The 26,165-nt window shown below is 41.8% G+C and overlaps 1 protein-coding gene across 1 annotated transcript in view; it reads right to left on the reverse strand.

Annotated features, from left to right (window-relative positions):
- The window catches only part of GABBR2 (gamma-aminobutyric acid type B receptor subunit 2), an 895,125-nt gene that overhangs the window by 376,081 nt on the left and 492,879 nt on the right, over positions 1–26,165 (reverse strand). The window contains exon 8 of the mRNA XM_050938162.1: positions 7,131–7,191. Within this exon, the coding sequence (XP_050794119.1) occupies positions 7,131–7,191 (61 nt within the window). The remainder of the gene's footprint in view (positions 1–7,130; positions 7,192–26,165) is intronic.

Here is a 26,165-nt window from a genome sequence, read left to right on the forward strand (position 1 = left end):
CCATTTACCCTTTTTAAACACTGGCACTAAAATTAACCTTCTTTCAGTCCTCTGGAACTTCCCTGGTATTCCAATATCTGTTTAAAAATTAATATCAATGTTTCAGAGAGCTTCTTGACCAACTTTTTAATATCTTTAGTAGAAGATATCTAATCCTGTGGATTTGTATTGATATTATATTGTAATATTGAGTGTATAATAAAAAAAGAGAAACAAATCTGTTTGCTGATGGTTTGGGGGTCATTTATAGCAAGCTAGCCAGCCTCTTCTCAGTTAAAATAACACATTTTTTCCTAATTTAAATTGTATACACTGCCTCCTGCACTCCATTTGCAAAGTTACTAAGGAAGGAACACAAGCAATTGAGAATTGAATATAAATGTGCTAAATAAATAGCATTTGCATTTGATTTAATCTAGACATTTTTCCCTAAAGCAGTAAACAAACTGCATGTCTACATGGGCCTATGTTATAGTGAAATGAGGTGTGCTACAAAAAATTGGTTAATGACCACCCAAGGATGTAGATTTGAATGATCTCTGAGACAGAAATCCAGTGCTTGCCAAGAATTGTAAAATGGTCACCTTTGACTCCTGGGTCCTGAGTGGCTAAAAATAATTTGAATACAGAACATCTGAGTATACAGCAGAACCTTTACATATTAAATATCATTGAGGGTGAAAAATGAAGGCAATTGCTTAAGTTTAATTTAAAAAACCCAAGAATTCTTAAGATGAAACATTTTTTTTTTTTTTAAAAGTATGGCCAGAACGTCACCAGCTTCTCTAAACCAGTTCTGAAGAAATACCCTTTTCCTTCTCCTTGGACTCCATACTTTTAAGGTCCCCATATGGAGAGGATCCTTCACATATCCTTCTTTCCTGCATGCAATTTGGGCTCAGCAGCCTCCAAGCATAATCCATACAGAACCCTCTAAGATTCTGAGGATTAACCAACTCTAATCAAAATCCATTGGCACTACTTTTATATTTCTTTTCTCTTGGCTGTCAACCCAGAAATCAAGAGCTGCCTGGAGAAAATCAGCATTTCTTTATCATTAATGTTGAGGTAAAAAGCTGTCATGTCTCTGGGGGGAAGAGGAGGTGATCCTTGTTGGCAGGTTTTAACAGGGTGGAAATGTTTGTGGGGAGGTAAATGTAGCTAACAGTGTCAGTCCAAAGTGTGATGGCATGACCAGTCTGAAAAAATGGTTGCTGTCATGCAAAGGTGCAAATGGTTGTTATGGGTAACAGACCCATTCAAAGGTAGCGTTGAGAGTTAATGCCTATATTGCATAGACCTACTGCTTGAAGGACAAGCCTTTGCCACATTGACCAGCAGAATTACATTTGGAATAGTCTTCTAAACTTGGTGAGAATGTCACTCTTTCTTTCTTAAGCATTATTTGAAAGGGATTTGCCAGCTATCATCTCACCACTATCCTCAGAAAACCATCATCATATGTAGCCATGGCCAACCTGAGCCTCAGCCTCACTATAAACTGGGTATATCAAAATATTCATTGCACTAGATACCACAGATCCAAAGTATGACGTGTTATTCATACATAGACAGTGTTGCAGCTAGCTGTACTATATGATATAGTGCCAGATCATAGCTAGTCCCCTTACACAGCTTTGCACTCCTGGGGTGGGGAGGAGGGAGTGAGAGTGGGGCTATTTTTGCAGTCCATATGCTACTAAGATGCTTCTCCCTAGGAGGCCCTCATCTTGAAAGGAGCCAGCAGAATTGGACAGTCACATTGGGGGGATATGCTGCACTCCATGAAGGGGTATCGTTCAGAAACTGAGATGTGAAGGATCAGATCTGGTGGTTGGAGTGGTGGCAGTTGGGTCTAGGGGTCAGTGTGGTGGCAGCCCGGCCAGGAGCCAGAACCAAAGATCAGCACTGGAATCAACAGCAGGCTCTCAGTAAAGCAATAGTAGGGCTGGAAGCTAGAGCAGGAGCAGGGTTGGAAACAAGGCTAGAGTGGGAGCAATGCAGGAGCAGGCTAAGGCCTGTGGAGTGGGTCAGCCCTATCAGGCAGGGGAGGGGTCCAAGTCATGAAGTGACATTAGGCAGACTGCGCTGCTGTTTTACCTGTGAGATGTATATACCTGCCTGGAGAGTCATCAGACCAGCTCCTGGCTTGTGGATTGGCTGAAGCCTAGCACAGCAATGACTCATTGCCTCACATATAGCAGCATGTATGTTTGCACACTGAGGGCTAGATTAACAAAGGAACTTGGGTATGATGATGACCAGCATTGTCATGCATAACTTTTGGGTGCCTAGAAAATCACCTGAGTTCAGTGCCTAGGCTCCCTGTTCAATGAATGGGGAGAACAGCAGTCACAAAAGCCAGGCTACTAAACAATGCTTCATCTAAGAAAGTCAATGGGAGATACCAAGCTGACAGATGTGTACTAAGTCCCACTCCTCTCACAGACCGGCATCTAAGTCTGGGCTGTATGGAGGCATCCAACTCTTGCTTGGATTCTCAGCTACAAATCCCTTAAGGGTAACACTGACAGACCCTGGTCGGTGGCAGGCGGGATCAAACCAGGGATGTGGGGAGGTTAAAGCACGAGCCTCTACCACATGTGCTAAAAGCCAATTTGCTGTTAGCTAAGGCTGTAGAGCAGACTCATTTTATCGCTTTCTCTAAATGGTCTCAGTGCCACTAGATGGGACAGACCACCACACCCAGAAGGTGTGTGGGTTACATAAGTACCTATGTTGTTTTAGCAAGAAGCAGCTGGGGGGTGGATAAGGAGCAGGAGAATGACTGGGTCCCTCATAACTCTTAGCTCAGGCCTTGGCTACACTTGTGTGTTATAGTGCAATAAAGCCACCAAGAGCGCTCTACCTCATTTCCTGTCCACCCTGGCAAGGCACGTAGAGCGCTCTGACTCCACAGCTGGAGCACTCCTGGTACTCCACCTCCCTGAGAGCAATAACATTTGTTGTGCTCTCGCTGGAGCGCCGTGGCACCAGTGTGGACGCCTAATGCACGCTGATTGGCACTGATTGGCCTCCGGAAGTGTCTCATAATGCCTGTTCTAGCCACTCTGGTCATCGCTTTTGAACTCTGCTGCCTTGTCCTCGGGTGACCAGGTGTCAGACCCGCCCTTTAAATTCCCTGGGAATTTTGAAAATCCCCTTCCCGTTTGCTCAGCCAGGTGTGGAGTGCTCTCAGCACATCTTTCCAGGTGGCCATGCCTCCATGCACCAGGCAATCCCCAGTATGGAGCAATGGTGAGGTGCTGAACTTCATCAGTGTTTGGGAGGAGGACACTGTGCAGTCCCAGCTGCGCTCCAGCCGTAGGAATTACAATACCGTCAGGCACATATCAAGGGCCATGATGGACAGGGTCCATGACTGGGATGTGGTGCAGTGTTGGGCTAAAGTGAAGTAGGTGCGGAATGCCTACCACAAAGCCTGCAAGGCAAACAGTCACTCCGGTGCTGCCCCCACGACCTGCAAATTCTACGAAGAGCTGGATGCGATACTTGGAGGCAATCCCACCTCCACTGCAACAACCACCATGGACACTTCCAAGCCCAGCACAGCAAGGGTGGGGAGGAGGAGGAAAGCACGAGTGATGGTGCTGAGGATGGGGGAGACACCCCAGAATCCCTAAATGCATACAGCCAGGAGCTCTTCTCGAGCCAGAAGGAAAGCAGCCAGTCATGGCATCTGATGCTTGGGGAAGGACAAGCAACAGAGGAGGTTCCTGGTAAGCAGCTTTCTTTTCAGGAAGGAGGTTTTTAAGTATGGGCTCTTTGGGCAAGGAGGGTAAGGGCTGCATGCTTGTCTAGATGCGGAATAGCACATTGATGTGGTCTATCACATTGCGGTAATTGGCATGGGTGATCTCTTCAAAAGTCTCAGCCAGAATGTGGGCAATGCGCCTGCACAGGTTTATTGGGACAGCTAGCGTGGTTCTTGTCTCAGTCAGACTAACATCTCCACACCACTGTACCGTGAGGGGCGGGGGGACCATTGCTGCATACAAGCAAGCTGTGTATAGGCCAGAACGGAAGCCACATTGTAGGAGAAGACCCTCCCTTGCTTCCCTGGTCACCCTCAGCAGCGAGATATCTTCCAGGATGAACTCCTGTGGAGAATGTTGGGACAGTGTTCAGGGTAGGTGCCCCCTGCAGCTGTTGGCTCTCCCCCAGGCACAGAAACCCAGAGGACAGTACAGCCATGAAACAATCAGTCCCCACGGACCCTGTGCTTACTTACCATTTCTGGGGCTCCCCTGGGTTATGTGCCCTCGCTTTGGGACAGGCAAAGTATGGTTTTTGTGATTGCCCTCCTTAAGTGCGGGGCAAACATTGCTCTGTCTGATGTGTGCAATGCTGCCTCTGTTAAGTGTTGCATTTTGCCTGTCTAGGTGCAACCTTGAGATCTCAGCCGTCATTCTTATCACCGGCCGGCAGACTGAAAAGACCCTAGAAGAGGCTGCGTAAAAGCAAAGAAGACATGCTGCATGAAGTCATGCAGCAGTCTGTAAATGAGAATCAAAAGGCACAGAAGTGGAGGGAGAGCGAAAGGAGGTTAGCGACCGATCGGTAGCTGTCTAGAGTTGCCAGCTTCCAAACTGCAATAGCCACCCGCTTCTCCACCAACAGGGCAGCTCTCAATCTCAGGCCTTGCGCCGCAGGGTGGGGCGAGTAGCACAGAGTCCCATGAAAGTGGCTTTTCTCATCTGAAATTTCTGCAGCCACTGATCGTCATTCCAGACTTGCAGGACGATGTGATCCCACCATTCAGTGCTTGTTTCCCTAGCCCCAAAGCGGCGTTTCATGGTGGAGAGCATGTCCATGAATGAAAGAAACAATTTTGTGTCGTATGCATTACGTGACTTGATATCATCGTCGGACTCCTCACTGTCACTTTGGCTCCTGAGCAGTAACTCGACTGCCAAACGAGATGTGCTGGCGAGACTCATCAGCATGCTCCACAACAGTTCGGGCTCAATTCCCGCAGACCGAAAGGGAAGACAAAGCACGTTCTTCACAGAAACCATTGAAAGATGGTGCCAAATATGGACGGAAACACAGGGATTGCTGGGATGCGAAATGATGCATCACGGGGCATTGGGACAGGATCGAGAATGCCCCGCACCCCACATCCCCTTCCCACAAGCCACAGTGCCAGAATGGGAAGAGGTGCTTTGTGGGATAGCTGCCCATAATGCACCACTCCAAATGCCACTTCAAGTACCGTGAATGTGGCCATGCTAGTGCACTTGCAGTTGTCAGTGTGGACAGACTGGAGCGCTTTCCCTGGTGTTCTCTCTGAAGGCTGGTTTAACCCAAAGCACTTTACATCTGCAAGTGTAGCCATGCCCTCAGCGTTCAAGGATGTGGGAGACACCCTGATCAAATCCCTCTGCCACTTAAGGAAAAGAAGGAATTTGAGCTGAGAATCTACTACCTCTCAGGTGAATATCCTAACCATAGAGATAGGGATATTCTGATATGTGGCTCTTTCAGTCTCTCCTGGTGAAGCTGTTTCACTGTGGATAAATAACGAAGGAATCACTGAGCCAGAGAGAAAGAAAGCAAGCATGAATGACACTGTAGCCTGGTGATTAGAGTACTCACATAGGATGTGAGAGAGCCAGGATCCAGTGTCGTTGCTCCAATGACTTTGTTTTATTTATTATCCACACTAGAACAGCTTCAATAGGAGAGAGTGAGGGAGCAACATACGAGGCTATCCCATAGCCAGGTGCTTAGGGTCCTCACCTAAGAAGTTGCAGGTCCCATTTCAAACCCCTTTTCCCTCTCAGGTGGAGTGGGGGCTCCCACATCCCACATGAGTATCCAAACCATTGGGCTAGAAGTTGGAGGGAGGTTGTCCTCCTCTGGCTGTTTTTATGTGAATTCAACTATAGGGTCCTGTTCTGGTAGATGAAATGTAAACACACTTACTGGATTGGGGCCTGCAGATAAGTTTGGTGGAGGAATGCCTCTGTTCCCTTGGTTCATGCATTGCTCTTGGGCTTTGATGTCCAGAGCCCTGGCGTGGGGCTGCAGTTTGCAAGCTCAAAAGCAGGAATGTAGGTGTCTAGGGAACTTTTGGAATCATTGGAACAATTGAAACAATCCAGGGTCATGCTGGATTTTCCATCACTAACAATTTTTAAATCAAGTTTGGATTTTTTTTAAAAAGACATGCTTTAGGAATTATTTTGGAGAAGTTCTATGGCCTGTGTTATACAGGAACTCAGACTAGATGATCATCATTGTCCTTTCTGGCCTTGAAATTTATGACAAAAAGCTTTTATGCAAAAATTCAGAGGCTGAAACTGAGCAAATTTAGGTGCCTACAGAGCTAGGGGGCAGCTAAGTGGGGGTTTTGTGAATCCTAGTGGGGCCTGATTCTAGGATTTAGGTGCCTAAAGTGGCAGGTAGGTGCCCAAGTCCTTTTGTGAATCTATCTCTGAGAATCTCCAACAGGTGTTCTGTCTCCCTGGGGGAGATTGTCTCCTGAACTGGCTTCCCAGTGCAGGGCTGTAGCTAAATCCCACTGGTTAGCCTATAGAGAATGCCAACACGGAGTTAAAAGAGCTGAAATACAAGGTGGGTGAGATAATATCTTTTACTGGACCAACTGCTGTTGGTGAGAGAGACAAATGGTGGAAGTTGGTCCAATAAAAATTATCTCATCCAGCTTGTCTCTCTAATATCCTAGGACCAACACAGCTACAACAAACTGCACTAATAAAACTGGTGAGAACAACTGTTCCATCTTTCTAAGTTCTAAACCTGCCTTATTGTTCAGAAAGGACTGCATTTAACACTCACTATTTCTGCTCTTTAGCACAACTTTTCAATAGCTCTTTGCTTGTTTTAAATCTCTGGTTGATGATGAATATTAGATGCTCAGTGATGCTTAGTGCAAGCAGAGAACAATACAATTTTTCTCAAAGAGAAAGAAAAGTTAATTACTTCTGGGCACTTTTTACTTCATATTCCTTTATTTAGTTTATTTCCAAATGGCTGTATGTCTTCAGGCTACTCTGAGGCAAATAGAACTCAGAGTCACACAAGTTTGCAGTACCAGACATGATCATAATGTAAATTAAAGGCAATAAACATCCATAGCCTACCTTGAAACTGTGTAAATTTGATGGTTCCCATTCTCTCTCCATTTCTGAATACAACTTGACCCTAAATAAAGCAAATAAATATCTTAAGTTTTATAAAGACTTTAGAATTCATTTTAATTCAAACTACAATTCATTCCAGTTCATAGTTAAAACATCTAATATGGACATTGCTCAAAGATCAAACACAGCTGGTATTCAAATAAATCAATAATGAGCTCCATATAGAACTTTTCATCCATAGATCTCAAAGTGCTTTATAAAGGTCAGTATCATTGTACCCATTTTACATATTTGGAAATGGAGACAGAGAAGTTAAAGTCATCTAGCAAAGTGCTGGCAGAGCTGGGAATTTTAAAACCAGGTCTCTTCATTCCCAGACTAGAGCTCCTAAGGATAGTTTTAGGGGCTTGAGGACCATGTGTTCAGAGTACAATTCTGCTACCCTTACTCATCTTGAGCAATGACTTAATATATGACTATAGAATATCAGGGTTGGAAGGGACCTCAGGATGTTATCTAGTCCAACCCCCTGCTCAAAGCAGGACCAATCACTAACTAGCCCCCTCAAGAATTGAGCTCATAACCCTGGATTTAGCAGGCCAATGCTCAAACCACTGAGCTATCCCTGCTCCCCTCACTTCTGCTGAGATCAGTGGAACTACTTCTACAGTAAGATATTACTTTAATGTGAGTCATTGTAGAATTGGACCCTAACTGACAAAGGACCTGCACTAGGTACTCTGGCTGCCAGAGATACCTCCATAGAAGTTTACTTAACTGTATTTATTTGGACTAGAGACTACCTAATCCTCATGACAGCACATAGTGGATGTGGAGGAGGGAGTAAGGACCTTCCCCTGGTCCGCCCACCTTGCCTTGCATAGCATGTATAGAGAAGTAATCTAACTCTTGTGATTGCCATTAAACACCGTGGGAGCCTAATTATCTTCTCATATCAGTGCAAATCAGCACTTAGTCCTTTGAAGTCTGGGGACTCCCACCAATGTAAAACCAGTGTAAAAAGAGGAGAATCAGTCTGTGTGTCTTTGAATGTAAGAGACACACAAATAAACTGTTGGTCCATCAAATCCAGTAATCTGATTCTGGCAGTGGCCTATGCCAGATGCTTCAAAGGAAAATGAATATCCCCACAATACACCAGGATATTTGTGGAACTCTGTTTGTGAGGAATTCATTTCCTACCTCCTGCAGTTGGGGAGGGATAGCTCAGTGGTTTGAGCATTGGCTTGTTAAACCTAGAGTTATGAGCTTACTGCTTGAGGGGGCCATTTAGGGATGTGGGGCAAAAATCTTTCTGGGGATTGGTCCTGCTTTGAGCAGGACTAGATGAACTCCTAAGATCCCTTCCAACTCTGATATTCTATGATTTGGTCATAAGAAAATATGTGGAAAACTGAGGTTTCCTATCCATTGTATCATTGTTTTTATCTAGGATTACAGTAAGTGTTATCAAACCTTATACAAGTATCTGGTATTTTAAAATATGCTATTAAATAATTTATTTCATGAACTTTTAGGCAATCAATTTCACAGGTTGACTATATGCTTCATAAACAAGTATCTCTTTTTATTAGTTTTAAATTTAATACCTTTCAGTTCTGCATCCCTTTGCTCTTGTTTTATGGAATAGAGCAAGAAGGAGCATCTGAACAGAGGCCTTATGACCTTCATTAGTTAGAGTTTATAAATTAAGACACTCTTTTCTCTTCTGTCCATGCTAAATTATTCCAGTCTTCATAGCCTCTTAACACTTGTAAATCCTGCCATGTTTCACTCCAGCTATTTTCATTTTCAGGTACAGAATGCTCTTTAAAGAGACTATTGGCCACCATTCCAGTATGTGATCAGAAAGGAGACTGCAACAACTGCACATCCAGCAGTGTCTTTCCTTGACTCCAGGGGCTAAGCACAGTCTCATTCAAGATTTGTTGCCATGCTGCCCTAAACACCTGGACTAAAATTTCTAAAGAGTTTTTCAGCGAGATCATATATACCAGGGGTAGGCAACCTATGGCATAAGCAGCAAAGAATCCTGTGGCACCTTATAGACTAACAGACGTTTTGGAGCATGAGCTTTCGTGGGTGAATACCCACTTCTTCAGATGCATGTGATGGAAATTTCCAGGGGCAGGTATATATATGCTAGCAAGCAAGCTAGAGATAACGATGTCAGTTCAATCAGGGAGGATGAGGCCCTGTTCTAGCAGTTGAGGTGTGAAAACCAAGAGAGGAGAAACTGGTTCTGTAGTTGGCAAGCCATTCACAGTCTTTGTTCAATCCTGAGCTGATGGTATCAAATTTGCAGATGAACTCCACATGGACTCCTCCTGAGGGTCGAAATGACAGTCTGGACCTATACATTGAATGCTTCCGCCGGCGTGCACAGGCAGAAATCGTGGAACAACAACATCGCTTGCCTCACAACCTAAGTCGTGCAGAACGCAATGCCATCCACAGCCTCAGAAACCACCCTGACATTATCATCAAAGAGGCTGATAAAAGAGGTGCCGTTGTCATCATGAACAGGACTGACTACCAAAAGGAGGCCGCCAGACAACTCTCCAATACCAAATTCTACAGGCCACTTCCCTCAGATCCCACTGAGGAATACACTAAGAAACTACAGCATCTACTCAGGACACTCCCTACACTAACACCAGAAGAAATCAACATACCCCTAGAGCCCCGACCAGGGTTATTCTATCTACTACCCAAGATCCACAAACCCGGAAATCCTGGACGCCCCATCATCTCGGGCATTGGCACTTTCACTGAAGGACTGTCTGGATATATGGACTCTCTACTCAGACCCTATGCCACCAGCACTCCCAGCTATCTCCGTGACACCATTGATTTCCTGAGGAAACTACAATGCATTGGTCACCTCCCAGAAAACACCATCCTAGCCACCATGGATGTAGAGGCTCTCTACACAAACATCCCACACACAGATGGAATACAAGCTGTCAGGAACACTATCCCTGACGATGCCACAGCACAACTGGCTGCTGAGCTCTGTGCCTTTATACTTACACACAACTATTTCAAATTTGATGACAATATATATCTCCAGATCAGTGGCACTGCTATGGGCACCCGCATGGCCCCACAATATGCCAATATCTTTATGGCCGACCTGGAACAACACTTCCTCAGCTCTCGTCCACTCACGCCCCTTCTCTACCTATGCTACATTGATGACACCTTCATCATCTGGACCCATGGGAAGGAGACTCTGGAAAAATTCCACCACGATTTCAACAGCTTCCACCCCACCATCAACCTCAGCCTGGACCAATCTACACGGGAGGTCCACTTTCTTGACACCACGGTGCAAATAAGTGATGGTCACATTAACACCACCCTATATCGAAAACCTACCGACCGCTATGCCTATCTTCATGCCTCCAGCTTCCATCCTGGACACATCACACGATCCATTGTCTACAGCCAAGCACTGAGGTACAACCGCATCTGCTCTAACCCCTCAGACAGAGACCAACACCTACAAAATCTCCACCAAGCATTCTCAAAACTACAATATCCGCACAAGGAAATAAGGAAACGGATCAACAGAGCCAGACATGTACCCAGAAGCCTCTTACTGCAAGACAAACCCAAGAAAGAAACCAACAGGACTCCACTGGCCATCACATACAGCCCCCAGCTAAAACCCCTCCAACGCATCATCAAGGATCTACAACCCATCCTGGACAATGATCCCACACTTTCACAGGCCTTGGGTGGCAGGCCAGTCCTTGCCCACACTGCTTCTGAAAGGTTGCCGACCCCTAATATATACAGTTCCTATGTGGATGAAATTCAGCCATCATACTTACTACATTTCACACCAACGTGGGTCTTAAAATAAAGATAGCTGAGATGGAGATGCAGAATGAAGTTAACAATTAACATATGCCCAGGGCTAGGAGGTACAGTAGTTAAATCATTTGCCCTACACCGCTATAGATCTAGGTGCAAAACCTGACTTAAGTCACAAATAGAATGAGTTTGGTAGTTCAAGATCTAGAGGCTCTGGCAGGGTTGTGGGTTATTTATCCTGTACCAAAAAGTGTGCCAGATGTCTCAGACCACAGGTAAGATGTGATCGCTGCCTGGAAAAGCTTAGAATCAAAAGTATCCTTATCCAAGTCCAGTAATACTTTACTGTGTGAATAGTCCAATTGAAGCCAATGGGACTATTTGCAGACTAATCAACTTGAGTAATGGTGTTAGAATTGGGCCCTGAATAGCCAAGCCAGATAAAGGATGTGAGAAGGGCACAGCCATACCAACAAAGGCATCATCAGTTCTGCCTGGCCTTTACACAACTACATGGAATAGGGGAAGGAGCCATGAGCCTTACCTCCCTTTGTAAGGATATACAGAACTGCAGACCCTGCACTCGTGGAAGGGAAGCACAGTTATTGCGTCCTAACTACTCCTCCAGGCATGAAAGATGCTCTAAAAGGACTGAGGAGATGTGCAGGGCCAGCCTTAGGGGTGGGTGAGCAGGGTAGTTGCCTTGGGGACTGTCTTCTGGGGGTGCCACACCACTCAGACACTGGCTTTGTGTCTCTTTTTTGTTTTTTCTTGGCTGGCTGGGGAGTGCAGGGTGGGCATCAAAAATATTCTCTGCCCTGGGTCACCAAAACAGTGAAACACCTAGGGTTGGCTCTGAAAATGTGTTTGGGGATGAGTATGCTGCACACCTTAAAAGGGAATAGGGGCACGTGTGCTCCTGCTGCAGATCAGAGAGTTCTGCAAAGTATTCTCTCTCTCTGTGGGAATATTGTAGCTTTGGGTTGCCCTCAGAGGCACAGTGGAACACTGAGGCACAATCAAGCCCAAGGTGTTTGAGGTTATGTTAGGTATATATCTTGCTAGTTCCAATGTCTGCAGTGTTGTAGCCATGTTGGTCCCAGGATATTAGAGACACAAGGTGGATGAGTAATATCTTTTATTGGACTCACTTCTTTTGGTGAGAGACAAGCTTATGAGCTTATACAGAGCTATGCTTCATGTCTGGGAAACCTACTCAGAGTGTCATAGCTAAATACAAGGTGGAACAGATTGTTTAGCATAAGTAGTTAACACATATTTCAAGGGACCATTCAAGGTGTAGTGGCCTTTAACACCCCACTAGTCAAAGAAGAGAAAGGAAGTGAGGGGGAGAGAACAAAGATTGGGGGGTGGCATTGTTAGTGGGTTAGAGAATGTTGTAATAAGCCATAAAATCCAGTGTTTCTACCCAGTCCAGGATTGTTAGTGTCGACTAAAATTGTGAATTTAAGCTCCCAGGCTTGTCTTTTGAAAGTGCTGTGCAGGTCTCCTTTGAGGATGAGCACTGATAGGTAAAGTATAGAACCATAGGTGCCGACTCCTTGGGTGCTTCAGGGCTGGAGTACCTACAGGGAAAAAATGGTGGATGCTCAGCACCCATCGGCAGCCCCCCATTAGCTCTCCCCCACCCTCCTTTTGTAAGTTTTACATTTGCTGGCTCTTAATTTGACTGTCCTCTTGTTTTTCTTACATGAGTGAGAGAGAACAAAATTCTAAGTTATTATATGAGCTCATATTATTCACAGATAACAGTGATCTCTTGTGGTAGTTCCCCCCCCCCCCCCCAAGTATTGTCATAAGCTCTGAGTTAATCCAGTTTTCCAAATTCTACAAAAAATAAATAGTTTGCATATCTTTACTTATTAGTTTATTGGGGGGGAGTAGGGAGGTCATTGTCCCTCCAGACTGCAAGCCTCGGGAACGCACGTCCCTTTTGGCTTGACTAGAGCTGCCCCACAAATATAGAAGTCAAACTGCACCTATGTCTTTACTATTCTTTGTAATATCAGCAATATTTTGACAAATCCATAAAACGAGAGCATTTACACTACTCATCTGCTGATTAAAGGAAAAGCCATCCTCACTTATATGCTGTGAAATTATCCACTGGAATGGATCAGCTCTGATTCAGCTGAATATACATAAACTTGTAGATAAATTATGTATTAGGAATAACAGCTGTACATTTTTAAAGCTTTTATTTTGAATTCTCCATTGTTAAGAATTGCTGCATTATAATTTAAGCAATATACAAAGAAATTGCCAAATTTATTCAATGTATGTTTTCTCCAGTATTTTCTATCAGTGTAGCATGATTTTTATTATGCGTATATTCAAAACACAGTATTTTATCAGCAATAAGGCACGCTGAATAATGCAAAAATAATGAAATCAAATGTTATTAAATGGAAAACTTACGCTGATTTTATCAGCTCTAATATTTGATTAAATTAGAGTTCTAAACTCATGAGTTTAGTTCTAGAAAATTATACATAAGTACATAAAGCAAAAAACTCCATCAGAGAAGTGTAACCTTGCCACCTACCCTACAAGTAACCCCATCCACACAAATGTTAGGAAACAGGAAAGTCAACAGTGGAAATGCTATAACAGAAATGCTATTACTGTTCCAGGATTAAATGCTGACTACCCTGGTCTCAGGCAGGTCTTTCTTTCTTTCAAGAGGACCTCATACATCCTGAGTTATTAATATGTAATTTTACATATATTGTAACTTAAAGCAGTAACAGAAAACTATAGTAAGCCAACTGGGGGTGGGGGAGGAATCTAGTAAGCTAGCTGGGGGTGGGGGAGGAATCTACTAACTCAAACTTTGGCTATTTTATCTGAACATGAGACAGAATCCTACTTTTTGGTTTAACAAAGTCTAAAAAATGTATTAGTACCTTTATTTCATAAACAGATGGAATTTATAAATAAGCTTATCAATGTTTAATGCCTATGATTTATGTGAGTAACATTGATTTTTGTGTCATTGTACAAGATGACATTTGTAGATGACAAATTACTTATAATGATTTAACATGTATGTTCTTTGGCCCCAATCAACTCATTTTTTTTTATGTCAAGGTAGTAAATCTAAAGATTTATCAAGAGGATTGTCTACCATATATTCCAGACTCATAAATTATTAACAATATTTTTCTTCGTCTAAGTGACAGGAATGTTTGAATAATGGATATGTCTAATGCATGCATTAGGCCCTGAGCTTGCAATAGTATACACTAGTGCAGACCCATATAAATGCAAAGAGACCCATAAACATCAATAGGGCAACACTTGGGTTTAAGGCCCCTTTGCAAGACCTAGACCTTCTTCAATATATGTACCATCTATGACTAGTTAGATCAACAAATGATACTCTGTAGAATTACAAGACAAACAACAAAATAAATGTAATATTTAGATGCATTAGTAGCAGTCTTTGGTGGTTTGATATGTCATCAGTTGGGTCATTACAAAACCTAATTTCCCCTATACTAATTTCCCTCCCCCCCTTACTCACACCTTCCTGTCAACTGTTTGAAATGGGCCACTCATTACCACTACAAAAGTGATTTTTCCTCCCTTGGTATTGTACTGTTAATTGAATTGTCTCATTAGACTGACCTCCCACTTGTAAGGCAACTCTCATCCTTTCATGTGCTGTGTATTTATACCTTGTGTATTTTCCACTCCATACATCCGATGAAGTGAGTTCTAGCCCACAAAAACTTATGTCCAAATAAATTTGTCAGTCTCTAAGGTGCCATAAGGTCTCCTAGTATAGATCAATGGTTTTCAAACTTTTTTTTCCCCATCGCAGAACCCTTAAAAAATGTTGAATGGAGGTTTAGACCCCTTTGGAAATCTTAGGCATAGTCTGCAGACTTCCAGGGGTCCACAGACCACAGGTTGAAAACCATTGGTGCAAATGGTTGGACTAGGATGACCAGACAGCAAGTGTGAAAAATTGGGTCAGGTGTGTGTGTGGGGGGGTAAATAGGAACCTACATAAGAAATACCCAAAAATCAGGACATCTGGTCACCCTAGGTTGGACTCATGCTGGAGCCCAAATATCTACACTGCAATTTTTAGCCCCACAAGCCTGAGTCAGCCAACCTGAGCCAGCTGCAGCCATGACCCAAATTCAGTTACTGCTTCCCCCTTCTCACCCTGTAACTATGACTTCTATTCTTTGTTCCTAGTTGTATGACCTGGCATATGATCATAACAAAATGCAGACTGTTTGACTAGGCCTCCTTAGTAAACAATCCAGACCACTCTGTAAAAATGACTTACTCATAATTATTTACCATTCCACCTATCTTTATGCCATCTGCAAATTTTATTGTCAATGATTTTATATTCCCATCCTGTTACTGATGGAGATTTGAATCAGCTATTCCATTCCCCCATAACCTCCCAGTCATTGACAGGCTAACAGGTCCATAGTAATCATTCCATTTATACTTTTTAAATATTGGCACAACATTATCTTCCTTCAATCCCCTGGGACTTACCCAATATTTCAAAACATCTTTGTAACAGGTTCTGTCACACCTCTCTTCCAGAGCCAACTGGCTGTCCCAATAAAGTGCAGAGAGGCTTTCTGTTATGCAGCATCCATGGCTTTATTTACACATACACAGTTCTCCCACCACCAGTGTTGCACTATATACAAGGCTTACAGGGTTAATTCCCTCCTTTCCTGCAGTCAGCCCACAGCTAGGAGCCTGACCTTTCCCAAGCTGCTTTTCTTCTAGCTCCTAGCCCTTATAACTGCTGGTTTGTCAGGCCCGCAGGTGGAGCCAATCCCTAGGCCAGGCATCAGGTCTGTTTCACCAGCCCCAGTCTATTTCCCTTGATTGGAGCTGGCTGAGCAGGGGTAATTAGGTGCTTTTGCACCAGCACCCTGCTACAGTCTTAAATTAAGATCAATGATTAGTCAACTTTTTGGTGCAAATTATCCCAACCCACTGAAGTAAAAAAAAATAACTTTTGTAGGGGCATTTAACATGCTCCTTAGTTACTACTGGAATAAAAATATTTTTACCATGACTATACTATAATTATCCAGCTTATTTCAAATACAGAACTGAAGTATTTATTGAATGCTTCTTGTTTGTGTGCATCATTGACACTTTTACCATCTCCCTCTGGTTATTGACATATACCAATGTTAGGATACCTGTTTAAAAAACATTCTTGCAGTCCTTAGACCTGCTGGCAATAGATTCTCATTGATATCTTTAACTTCCCTTTTTAATCAATAGGGATGGACAGAAAGACATGTTTAAGTGTTTTCCTGAATCAGGTTCAAGTACTGCACATGGATAAAAACTTTCAGAGCTGGCACGCATATTTTCACAAAATCGTAATTGCTGTTTATAGTTTTCCAGACGTTACTGTATTCAAAACACTTATTTCAGAGATGTTTCAGTAGCACATCTCCTACTGTTATGCTTTAACCCTATATTATTTCTCACTATTTAAATATATAATAATAAATAATTATGCTCATCAGTAATGACATCATTAATTACACCCAACCACATTATTTTTCTGGTTTATCTGGGATATTTTTTTTGGTTCTGCTTATATAGATATTATATAAATAATTCCTGTTAAATTACAATGGCATGTAGCCAATCTGTGACTGGAAGCAGCAAGTTATCTCCAAGTGCTGATGATGGGACACTAGATGGGGAGCCCTCTGAGTTACTGCAGAGAATTATTTCTCAGGTGTCTGGCTGATGGGTCTAGGATCTAACTGATCACCATATCTTGGGTTTGGAAGGAATATTTTTCCTGGGTCAGATTGGCAGAGACCCTGAGTTTTTGTTTTTTGCCATCCTCTGCAGTATGGGGCCTGGGTCACTTGCAGGTTTAAACTAGTGGAAATGGTGGATTCTCTGTATTCTTTAAATCATGATTTCAGGACTTCAGTAACTCAGCCAGAGGTTAGGTGTCTATTAGAAGAGTGAGTGGGTGAGGTTCTATGGCCTACAATGTGCAGGAGGTCAGACTAGACGATCACGATGGTTTCTTCAGGCATTACCGTCTAAAATGGAGCTCTTAGTAGTTGTATATTCAGGATGGGATTATAAGAACACAAAGAACCCTCTATCAGAGATTATGTCAGTTCTTCAAATTGCTGGAATGATGTGTCCAGTTCTGTTATGAACACTTCAAAAAGGATGTTGAAAAACTGGAGAAGGTTCAAAGAGATACAAGAATGATCTCTAAAATTATAGAAATTATCATCTAACACCAAAATATTATACCCTACGCAGCATAATACTATGTTTGACCTCATTCTGACAAAGATGAATTGAGCACGGAACTAAAAAGGAGTTTTAAAAATATATCAGGAACAAAAGAAATCATAGCAATGACATAGGTCTGTTACTACATAATGATAGTGAAATTATCAATGATGGAGAAAAGGCAGAAATGTTCAATAGATATTTTCTATATTTAAGAAGAAGCTGGATTACTTATTCACAGTTTACAATGATAATGAAATGTTTTCCATTCCAACAGTTAGTGCGGGGGATGGTTAAACAACAACTATTAAAGTTAAACATTTGTAAGTCTACAGGATCAGATAACTTGCACTCAAAAAAGTTTTAAACCAGTCTGCCAAAGAAAAATCTGAATGACTGAATCTGACACTTTACAAAACTTGGAACACTGGGGAAATTCCAGAGGACTGGAAAAGACTAATGTTATAGCAGTATTTAAAAAGGTAAATGAGAACTATAGAATGGCAATATAATTAATACCAACATAGTTTTAAGGAAAACAGGTCTTATCAAACAAATCTGATGTTTTGTTTTGATGCAATTTCTAGTTGGTTGACAAAGGTAACTGTGCTGGCATAATATTCTTAGGGCTTGTCTACACAGGGAAGCTATTACAAAATAAGCTAGCATGTGAATTTAAAGCACAATACCTATTCCATCATAATTTTCCTGTGAATACTGTCATTCCCCCTAAAATATGACTCTTTGCAGTTTAGCTTACTCAAGTTGCCAAAGTGCATTAAGCTAAACAGCACAATAGCAAATCTTTCCAGGCTTTTTCCTCATGTAGACAAGCCCTTAGACTTTGTAACACATTTAATCTGGTATATTCTGATTAAAGAATTAATATTATATAAAATCAAAGCAGCACATATTAAATGTTTTTAAAACTGGTCAACTGATAAGAAAAAGTAGTTGTAAATGGGGAATCATCCTCCAGTTAGGGTTAGTCCTTGTGGGCTTCACTGGAATCTGATCTTGGCCCAGTACCATGCAAATGTAAATTTTCTGTATCTGATTATTTTTATCAGATGTCCAGCTTTAGTTAAAACAGAATCTTTTAACATTTCCAAATTGAAAATTTTCAGAATTTCCATTCCACACAAAATGATTCAGAAATTCATCCTATTGTCCCAATTTGGGATAAAAATAAATGTTGAAATTTTGGAAGTTCCTGTAGGATGGAAATACTAAATTTCAATCAGATACAGTGGCTAATATCAGTGGGTCACACACACAGTAGGCAAACAACAGTATATAGAGATGTCACTTGCACAGGGTCTGCTTGGCAGCTTGTGACACTGCTGATGGGAAATGGGTGCCTGAACAAATGTGGGGAGGCCCTGTTCTGGTGTCCACTAACAGAACACAGGGTGAGGAAGGCTGAGAAGGTGATGAGGGTGCTACATGTTGTCAAGTGATGGTGAAGTTACTATTGTTGTGTAGGAGTAGTTACTGAAGTTGCTGTATAGTCAGCTACAACCTGCTGTTATTTCACTATGAAGGATAATTCCTGGGTCAATGTCAGCTTTTGTTTTCTGTTCCTTCTAGTTTGGCCTAAATGTGACATATCCAGTTGCTAGCCAGTACATATGTTAGGTGTCGTATACACCATGACTACACATATTATAGTCATGGTCATAATTGGTATAGTAACTATATGTTGGGTAATTATGCTAAATTGCATTATGATTACTCTTGTTCTTCTATGCTAAGTATCCCATAATACCTTGTAACAGTATAACGCAGCATTTGGCACTCGCAGATAGGGAAACTGTCAAAAACAAGATGCAGAAGTTTTCTATTTGGGTATAGGGAGTGCCCAACTAGTTTAGAATTCTGGATTCAAAAACAATAGGTAACAGAGAATTCTTTCCTGGGTGCTGGCTGGTGAGTCTTGCCCACATGCTCAGGGTTTAACTGATCGCCAGGGATCGGGAAGGAATTTTCCTCCAGGGCAGATTGGCCGAAGCTCTGGAGGTTTTTCGCCTTCCTCTGCAGCATGGGGCATGGGTCACTTGCTGGAGGATTCTCTGCAGCTTGAGGTCTTCAAACCACAATCTGAGGACTTCAATAACTCAGACATAGGTTAGGGGTTTGTTATAGAAGTGGATGGGTGAGATTCTGCGGCCTGCATTGTGCAAGAGATCAGACTAGATGATCATAATGGTCCCTTCTGACCTTAAAGTCTATGAGTCTATGGTACCAGGAAAACAAGTTGAAACTGGTGGGTGGAATCTTAAATAATGTATAGAGGTTTTGGCTTGTAAAAAAACATTATAAATAGAAGCAGTTTGGGGAATTTGGGGAGGGTGATGGGTTAGGGGGAGGGAGAACACCTCTATGTAAGTTCAGTGAACAGTGTGTTAGACCTGCTTCCCAAAAGGATTGTCAAGGTATTGACTATTTTCTGTACTGTACTCCTTTTGTCTTTAGACAGTAAATCGGATGAGCTTGGTTATTTGGTTTTGAACATTTTTAATATTGGGTAATCAAACAATTGGCTGTACAATTAAGCATTACAGTTTTCTTTCAGTAATGTCAATATATCCATGAAACCATTTTGGAAAATCTTCCTGGAAGCCTTCCTAAGTGTTCTTAAACCCAAGTAACACTCCCTTAGCTTTCCCTGTGACTCTGTAAACTCCTCTAGATAAGTCTCTTCCTCATCAGTTACTCTAATATTGCTCAGTGTGAGAGGGTGTCATGGTAGTCTTCTGTGTGACCTTGCAGAGAACCCTTGTGCTGACAAATCGGCATAAGTCATAAACTCACAATTGTGACAGGCTTGCCTGCAGATGTACCTTTCAAATGCAGGATTTAAGACAAGTCCGAAGAGACGAACACTCATCCCTTCTGTACCAACTGAGCAGCAGCATTACACTGTGGTGGGCTAAGCAGATTGACATTACTATCTAAGCAGCTAGTATGTATATACCAGTGCGCACAAATTCTGGACAACTGTTAGGTGGGGGCTAATTAACTGAAACTGTGGAGGAAATAAGCCTTCCACATTGTGTGGCAGGCAACACTGGCTACAGCTAGTGGCAAACTCAGCCTTCCTTACTCTGTGTGCCCATGCTAGTGTCTGGTAATTGTAGTACATGGAAAAAGATAATACTCGTTAGCACTAGCATCAGACATGGTAAGGATGTCAAGATCTCCTATCTCTCTGTTACTGACCATAGTGACATGCTGGAGGACTGCCAATTCTGAGGAGTTAATTCTGGTGCAGCTGTCCTTTAGCTTGTAGTCCCTTGTTGTTTTGCCAGACACTCACAACATTTCTATTTGCCTAGATTATCGTGTTATCCCATTCCTTCTCCATATCTTTTGCTCTTTGCTTGAATCTCCAACAACAATTGTGTAAAATGTCAGTCCACATAGAGACATAGCCAGACTGGAACAAATAATTTGTCCATTGAGTCAGTTATCCTGTCATCAACAGTGGACAACACCAGATAGTTCAAATAAGGTGTGAGAAAATTAGTAGCTGGAGGATTACTTGCTTCTAGAGAAATTTTCCTCCCAACCTTCAAGACCTAGCGGTTGGCTTATGCTCTGAAGCATGAGGCTTTCTATCCTGTCCAAATCCTTAGTTTGTTTCCACTATTGACTCTGCCAACACTGGATGTTCTAGTTCTCTATGTACTTTTTGGAATCCTGCTAATCTCTTGGCCTCATTGGCATATCATGGCAATGGGTTCCATTGGCTAAATGTGCACTGTGTGAAAAATTATTTCCTTTAACTGGTTTTAAATTTTCTACCTTTCAGTTTTTTTAAATGTCCGCTTGTTCTTACATTATGGGACAGGGAGAATAGAAGTTGTCCATCTATCTCCTCTATATCATTTATTATTTTGCTTACTTTTATCACTCCCCTTCTTATTCACCTCCATTCTAAGATAGAGTCCCAGTCATACAATCATAGCTATGTAGGGCTGGACGGGACCTCAAGAGTTCTTCTAGTCCACCCCCATTGCTGAAGTAGAAGCAAGTATATCTAAACTATCCCTGACAGGTGTTTGGAGGTTTTAAAAAACATATTTGGTAATGACGGGGATTCCATAGCCTCCATAAGTAACCTGTTCCAGTGTTTAACTATCCATATTTAAGAAGTACTTCTTTATATCTAACCTGAATTTCCCTTGCTGCAACCTAAAGGTATGTCTATTCTTGTGGCAGTGTGTACAGTACTGACAATGCACACCTAGCTAGCATGGGTATAAACAGCAGTGCATGCATAGCTTAGGTGAGTAGAGTACTCTGCATGCCTGAACCATAGAGTATATATACTAAACGACTCTCTATGCACCCACACAGTGTCTCCCATGTCTACATTGCTATTTTTAGCAGTGTAATGTCCCAGAGCCTTTCCCCATTGTAGTGAAAGACTGGTAGGGAAAGGCTCCAGGAGCTCCCCTCTGCTCCGAGCATTTCCCTGCTGCCTCCGCATATGACAGAGCCTTTCACTACTGCACATACCAACACACTGTCTTTTCAGTCTCTGCATATGAGAGTTTTTCCAGACAATCATCTCCAATAATTCTGGTCACCCATTTCTGAACCCGCTCTAATTCTCCTGAATTCTTTTTTCAGATATAGTAACCATAAATGAACATGGTAGTCCTAGTGAGGGACATTGATTTATATAACGATACTATAATATTTTCAACATATTCTGCATCTTATTCCATATCGGTGCTAACATTTTGCTATATTTTGGATCTTTTAACTCCACTACATGTTAAGCAGAAGTCCTCATTTATCTGTTATAGCAGAACAATTGTCCATAAGGTCTTTCCTCAGAAAAAATATTGTATGTTAGTACAATTTCATCTACCTCAGCATCTGTGAAGTTACCCCCCTGCTTTTTATTTTTTTTGAGGGATGGGTGTGGAGGAATTCTTTTCCCATTATCCCAGCTCTGCCCTTTGTCATTAATTTGCCCTTTCATAAAACCAGCACTGCTGTCAGCACCAGATAAACCCAAACTGAGCCACTCTAGGACTGCTGGGATAACAATTCGGTGATCCACATACACTTGTAAACAGCTCTGCAGCCAGGAGGCAGTGCTATCATTTTATTTTCGAGCATGGCAAGCAAAAATACTATTAGCAAACTCATGAGCACTTTGTGTTACACACAGCAGCAAGTCTGAGACTGAATTATTCTGACAAGAGGTAATTATTGCAGCCTGAACAAGAGCTGAGAGTCTCAGCTGATGGAAGTGGGGAAAGGGCAGGGAGTTAAATCTAAGGAATGGCAGTTATTGGAGACTGAATTTTTCTTATAGTAAGATCAGCTGAATGCATGCTGAGATGCACAAGAATCACATTACAGTAAGAAGTGAGGAGGGGGAGTGGTGTTAGGTTTCCTTTCATTCTTCACCACTAATGATTGACAAATGTAATGCCATTATTCTTGGTTTCTTAGATTTATCCAGTAAAAGAATCCTACTGCTGTGTGAGCCATCTGTTCTGGTGCTTATGGGAATATGAGCTCTTCAGGGCTTTCCTTTTTCCATTATCATAGACAGTCTCTGATACTGTTAATGTTTTAAGCATTATGAGTAAGTAAATAAAACGATGCATCTTTGACTAGAACTTTTTTTTTTAATAAATTAAAAACAATGTGACAGGCTCTGTAATAATCACCCCTAAAATGTGGTGCTATGCTGAGTGCTGGAGACTGATACTGAGGGACAGCAGTCACACTCCCCCTGGGCTGGCTTTTGGATCACTTGAAGAGTTCAAATCCTTGCTAATTCTTCTTTTAATCATGGCTCCGTCTCTTCTAGACACACAAATAAATAGTGATATAACCACTCTGATAAGATGTCTTTTTGGAGTGGTGATAGAGGAAACCTGCCTCTGTCTTTGCTGAAGCTGAAATTCTGTATGCTCCTCCATAGCAGCATTGCTTGGAATAGAATCAAGACATTTGCAACAGCTGTCAGAGTAAATCTGTACTGCAGGGGTGGGGTTCAGAATTGTCCTGTTGGGAATCAGTTCCCCACTTGTTTCAGTTTTGATCTCTGTGGGCCTGTATAAAGAGTTTAGATACTGCAGTACCTCTGGCTTCAACATACAGCATTTTCTAACCTCATCAGGCCCCCTTTTCCTTTCTACATGCTCGTTAATGAATCAGGAGAGCAATTTACCATGTATCCTTGGCAAGTTTTGTGCCTGAGAATGCTGTATGTTAAAGAACTCAGGTTGAAAATTAAAGATCTGAAGTTATTTCTTACATGTTTTACTTATACTGTATCAATATTTGCAGAAAGAATGCCAGTGTAGATTACTTGCATTGCATTCCACTTTTACATTTCTCCTGCAGATGATCTGAGAGATTATAATGTATGATCGGGGAGGTATTGCACCCTCCACTTGTCCAGCAGAAGTTCCTAACACAGTTGATGAGTCTGACAGACTACTCCATTTCATCAGTTGTTTTTCATGTTCATCCTGCATAAGTTCTTGGTGAGCAGTGTTTGTCCAAAGCAACATATTCAGTGGGCATAGCATTTTTTAGTTAGTGTATACAAGTCTGTCTAGGCAGCAGAATGCTTGGAGGAAATATGAACTATTCTCTCACTTCATGGGTACCTATGGCTGAACGTCATACTACCATATTCGTAATCAGTGAAGGTGGCTGAATTAAAACCCCATCAATATGGGGGGGGGGAGACAACAACTGGCAGGGCATTGTTCATTAGGGCCCTCAGCCTTTGGAATTCACTTGTTCCCCAGATCTATAACAAGGCAAGTTTTTATCACTTAGGGCATGCTCCATGGTCCACCTTTTCTCCCTTCTTCACCAGTAGAAGTTGACTGGATAGGGCTGGTAGTTGTGATGTCGGACTCTGACAATTGGGCATGAGGTCAATTAATTTATTTTATGTTACTGGCAGAGGCGGCTCTAGCTTTTTTGCCGCCCCAAGCACAGCAGTCAGGGAGCCTTTGGCGGTATGCCTGCGGGAGATCCCCGGTCCCGTGGCTTCAGCGTACCCACCGCTGAATTGCCACCGAATCCACAGGATCAGCGGAACTCCTGCAGGCAAGTCTCCGAATTCTGCCTGACTGCTGCTCTTGCAGGGACCGGCAGGGCACCCCTCGTGACTTGCCGCCCCAGGCACGCACCTGGAGTGCTGGTGCCTGGAGCCGCCGCTGGTTACTGGGGAAAGTGATGGGTCTGTTTTGCCTGGGTCTTAGTACATTTTTAAAAGATTGTCAAGCACACACAGAGCATTACATGGGCACTCGTACTGTTGTCTGTAAAAATCCAAATGAAGAAATTAATACCAGTTTGAGAGAGATTCTCTATCCTTAAAATACAGAATACCACTGGAATTGGCAATAACTTTAAAAATAGAAGAAATTTTCTAAGTTACCACTATGCAAATTCAGATTTATTATTAGCCAGAATTTTTAGTTCTGGGTAATTAAGGCAGAGAGGGTCAGTAACTTGGGTGAGAAGTATAGTAGCCTAATGTATTAGACAGAGCCCACAGAATCAAGACACTTGACTTTTAATCTTCATTTAGAGTTTAATCATTTTTTTAACTAATATTTAGTGCAAACACAGTCTGAACGGTGCATGGATGCATGGCTAACTTAGCTATGTCATGAACATTCATATCTTGTCAATTGCCAGTTGAATGAGCTGGGGCACTAATAATTCAGCCAAACAATTCATCCCTTCAATGTAACAATCAAGTGACCTTTCCATCCCCTACATTTAACATTCAAGTCCTATGTTTTAATTTAGTGACACAAAAGGAAAAATGAAATATGTAAAAACAAACACATAGAAAAACTAAAAAAAACTGTTTCAAAGAGGTCTTAAAAATCCTTGTGACAACAATGTACTTATCCACGTTTCTATGGTTCCTCAGTTTTTTCCAGGTATTATATGTAATTAAATCTGTCTAGGCAGCTTCTTTTCAAAACTCCCATAGTGGTGCAATGAATTTTTAAACCTCACTGCCTGTCCAGTTTCGTCTCTGAGCTAAAATTTATAATTTCAGTTACAAATTACTAAAAGTATATACAATAATCTTGATGTATAGTGATTAAGACAAGAAAGAGATATAGTGATTATAACGCCAGAAAGTAGTCTAATATTTTGAGTTCATGCCAACATTTAATACAAAAAGTTATTGTAGCTGCCTGACATTTTCCATTATATATGAGAACTATGGCAAACAAAACTGATGCATTTTATTTAATAATACAGATATTTATGGTCAAATAATAGGCATACATGTTCATGAACTCGATCCTACAAACCTTACTCATGCAAGTCCTCCCACTTAAATCAATGGGACGAGTCTCCTGAGTACTATTTGAAGGATTATATCCTGTGAGTGTTATGCAGACCAAAATTATTTTGCTTTGCAAGATGAATGTACACATACTAAAGAAAATAGATATGATCTTTTTAGCTACTGTATTTTTGTTTTTTTCCTAGAAAACACTCAAACAATACAGGTTCTATAAAAACATCTTGAGTTTAACTTCAGGTGGACTGTGTCAAGCTTGCACTGTTCTAATTATAGTGTTTGTGTATCAGAGTCTTAGTTTCTTACAAAAGGACCACAGCGAGGTTGACAGCAATAATAACGAAACACTTTGAAGAAAGGCAAGTAACAGATTCCATTATTTTCCTCAGGGTATCTTTGGTGTCTTATCCTTTCCTTATCTTAATCAACACATTCAAATTGAATAAAATAGAATTCAATTTGTAGATAAATTTGTAAATTATTCGACAAGCTGCAGTATTCTGTACATCAGCAACCTCTTTATTCACTAACGCCCTTAAATCAATTGCTTTTATTTTTATAGCAGTCATCAAAGCCAA

Source organism: Gopherus flavomarginatus, chromosome 2 (assembly GCF_025201925.1).
Source record: "Gopherus flavomarginatus isolate rGopFla2 chromosome 2, rGopFla2.mat.asm, whole genome shotgun sequence".
Lineage (NCBI taxonomy): Eukaryota > Metazoa > Chordata > Testudines > Testudinidae > Gopherus > Gopherus flavomarginatus.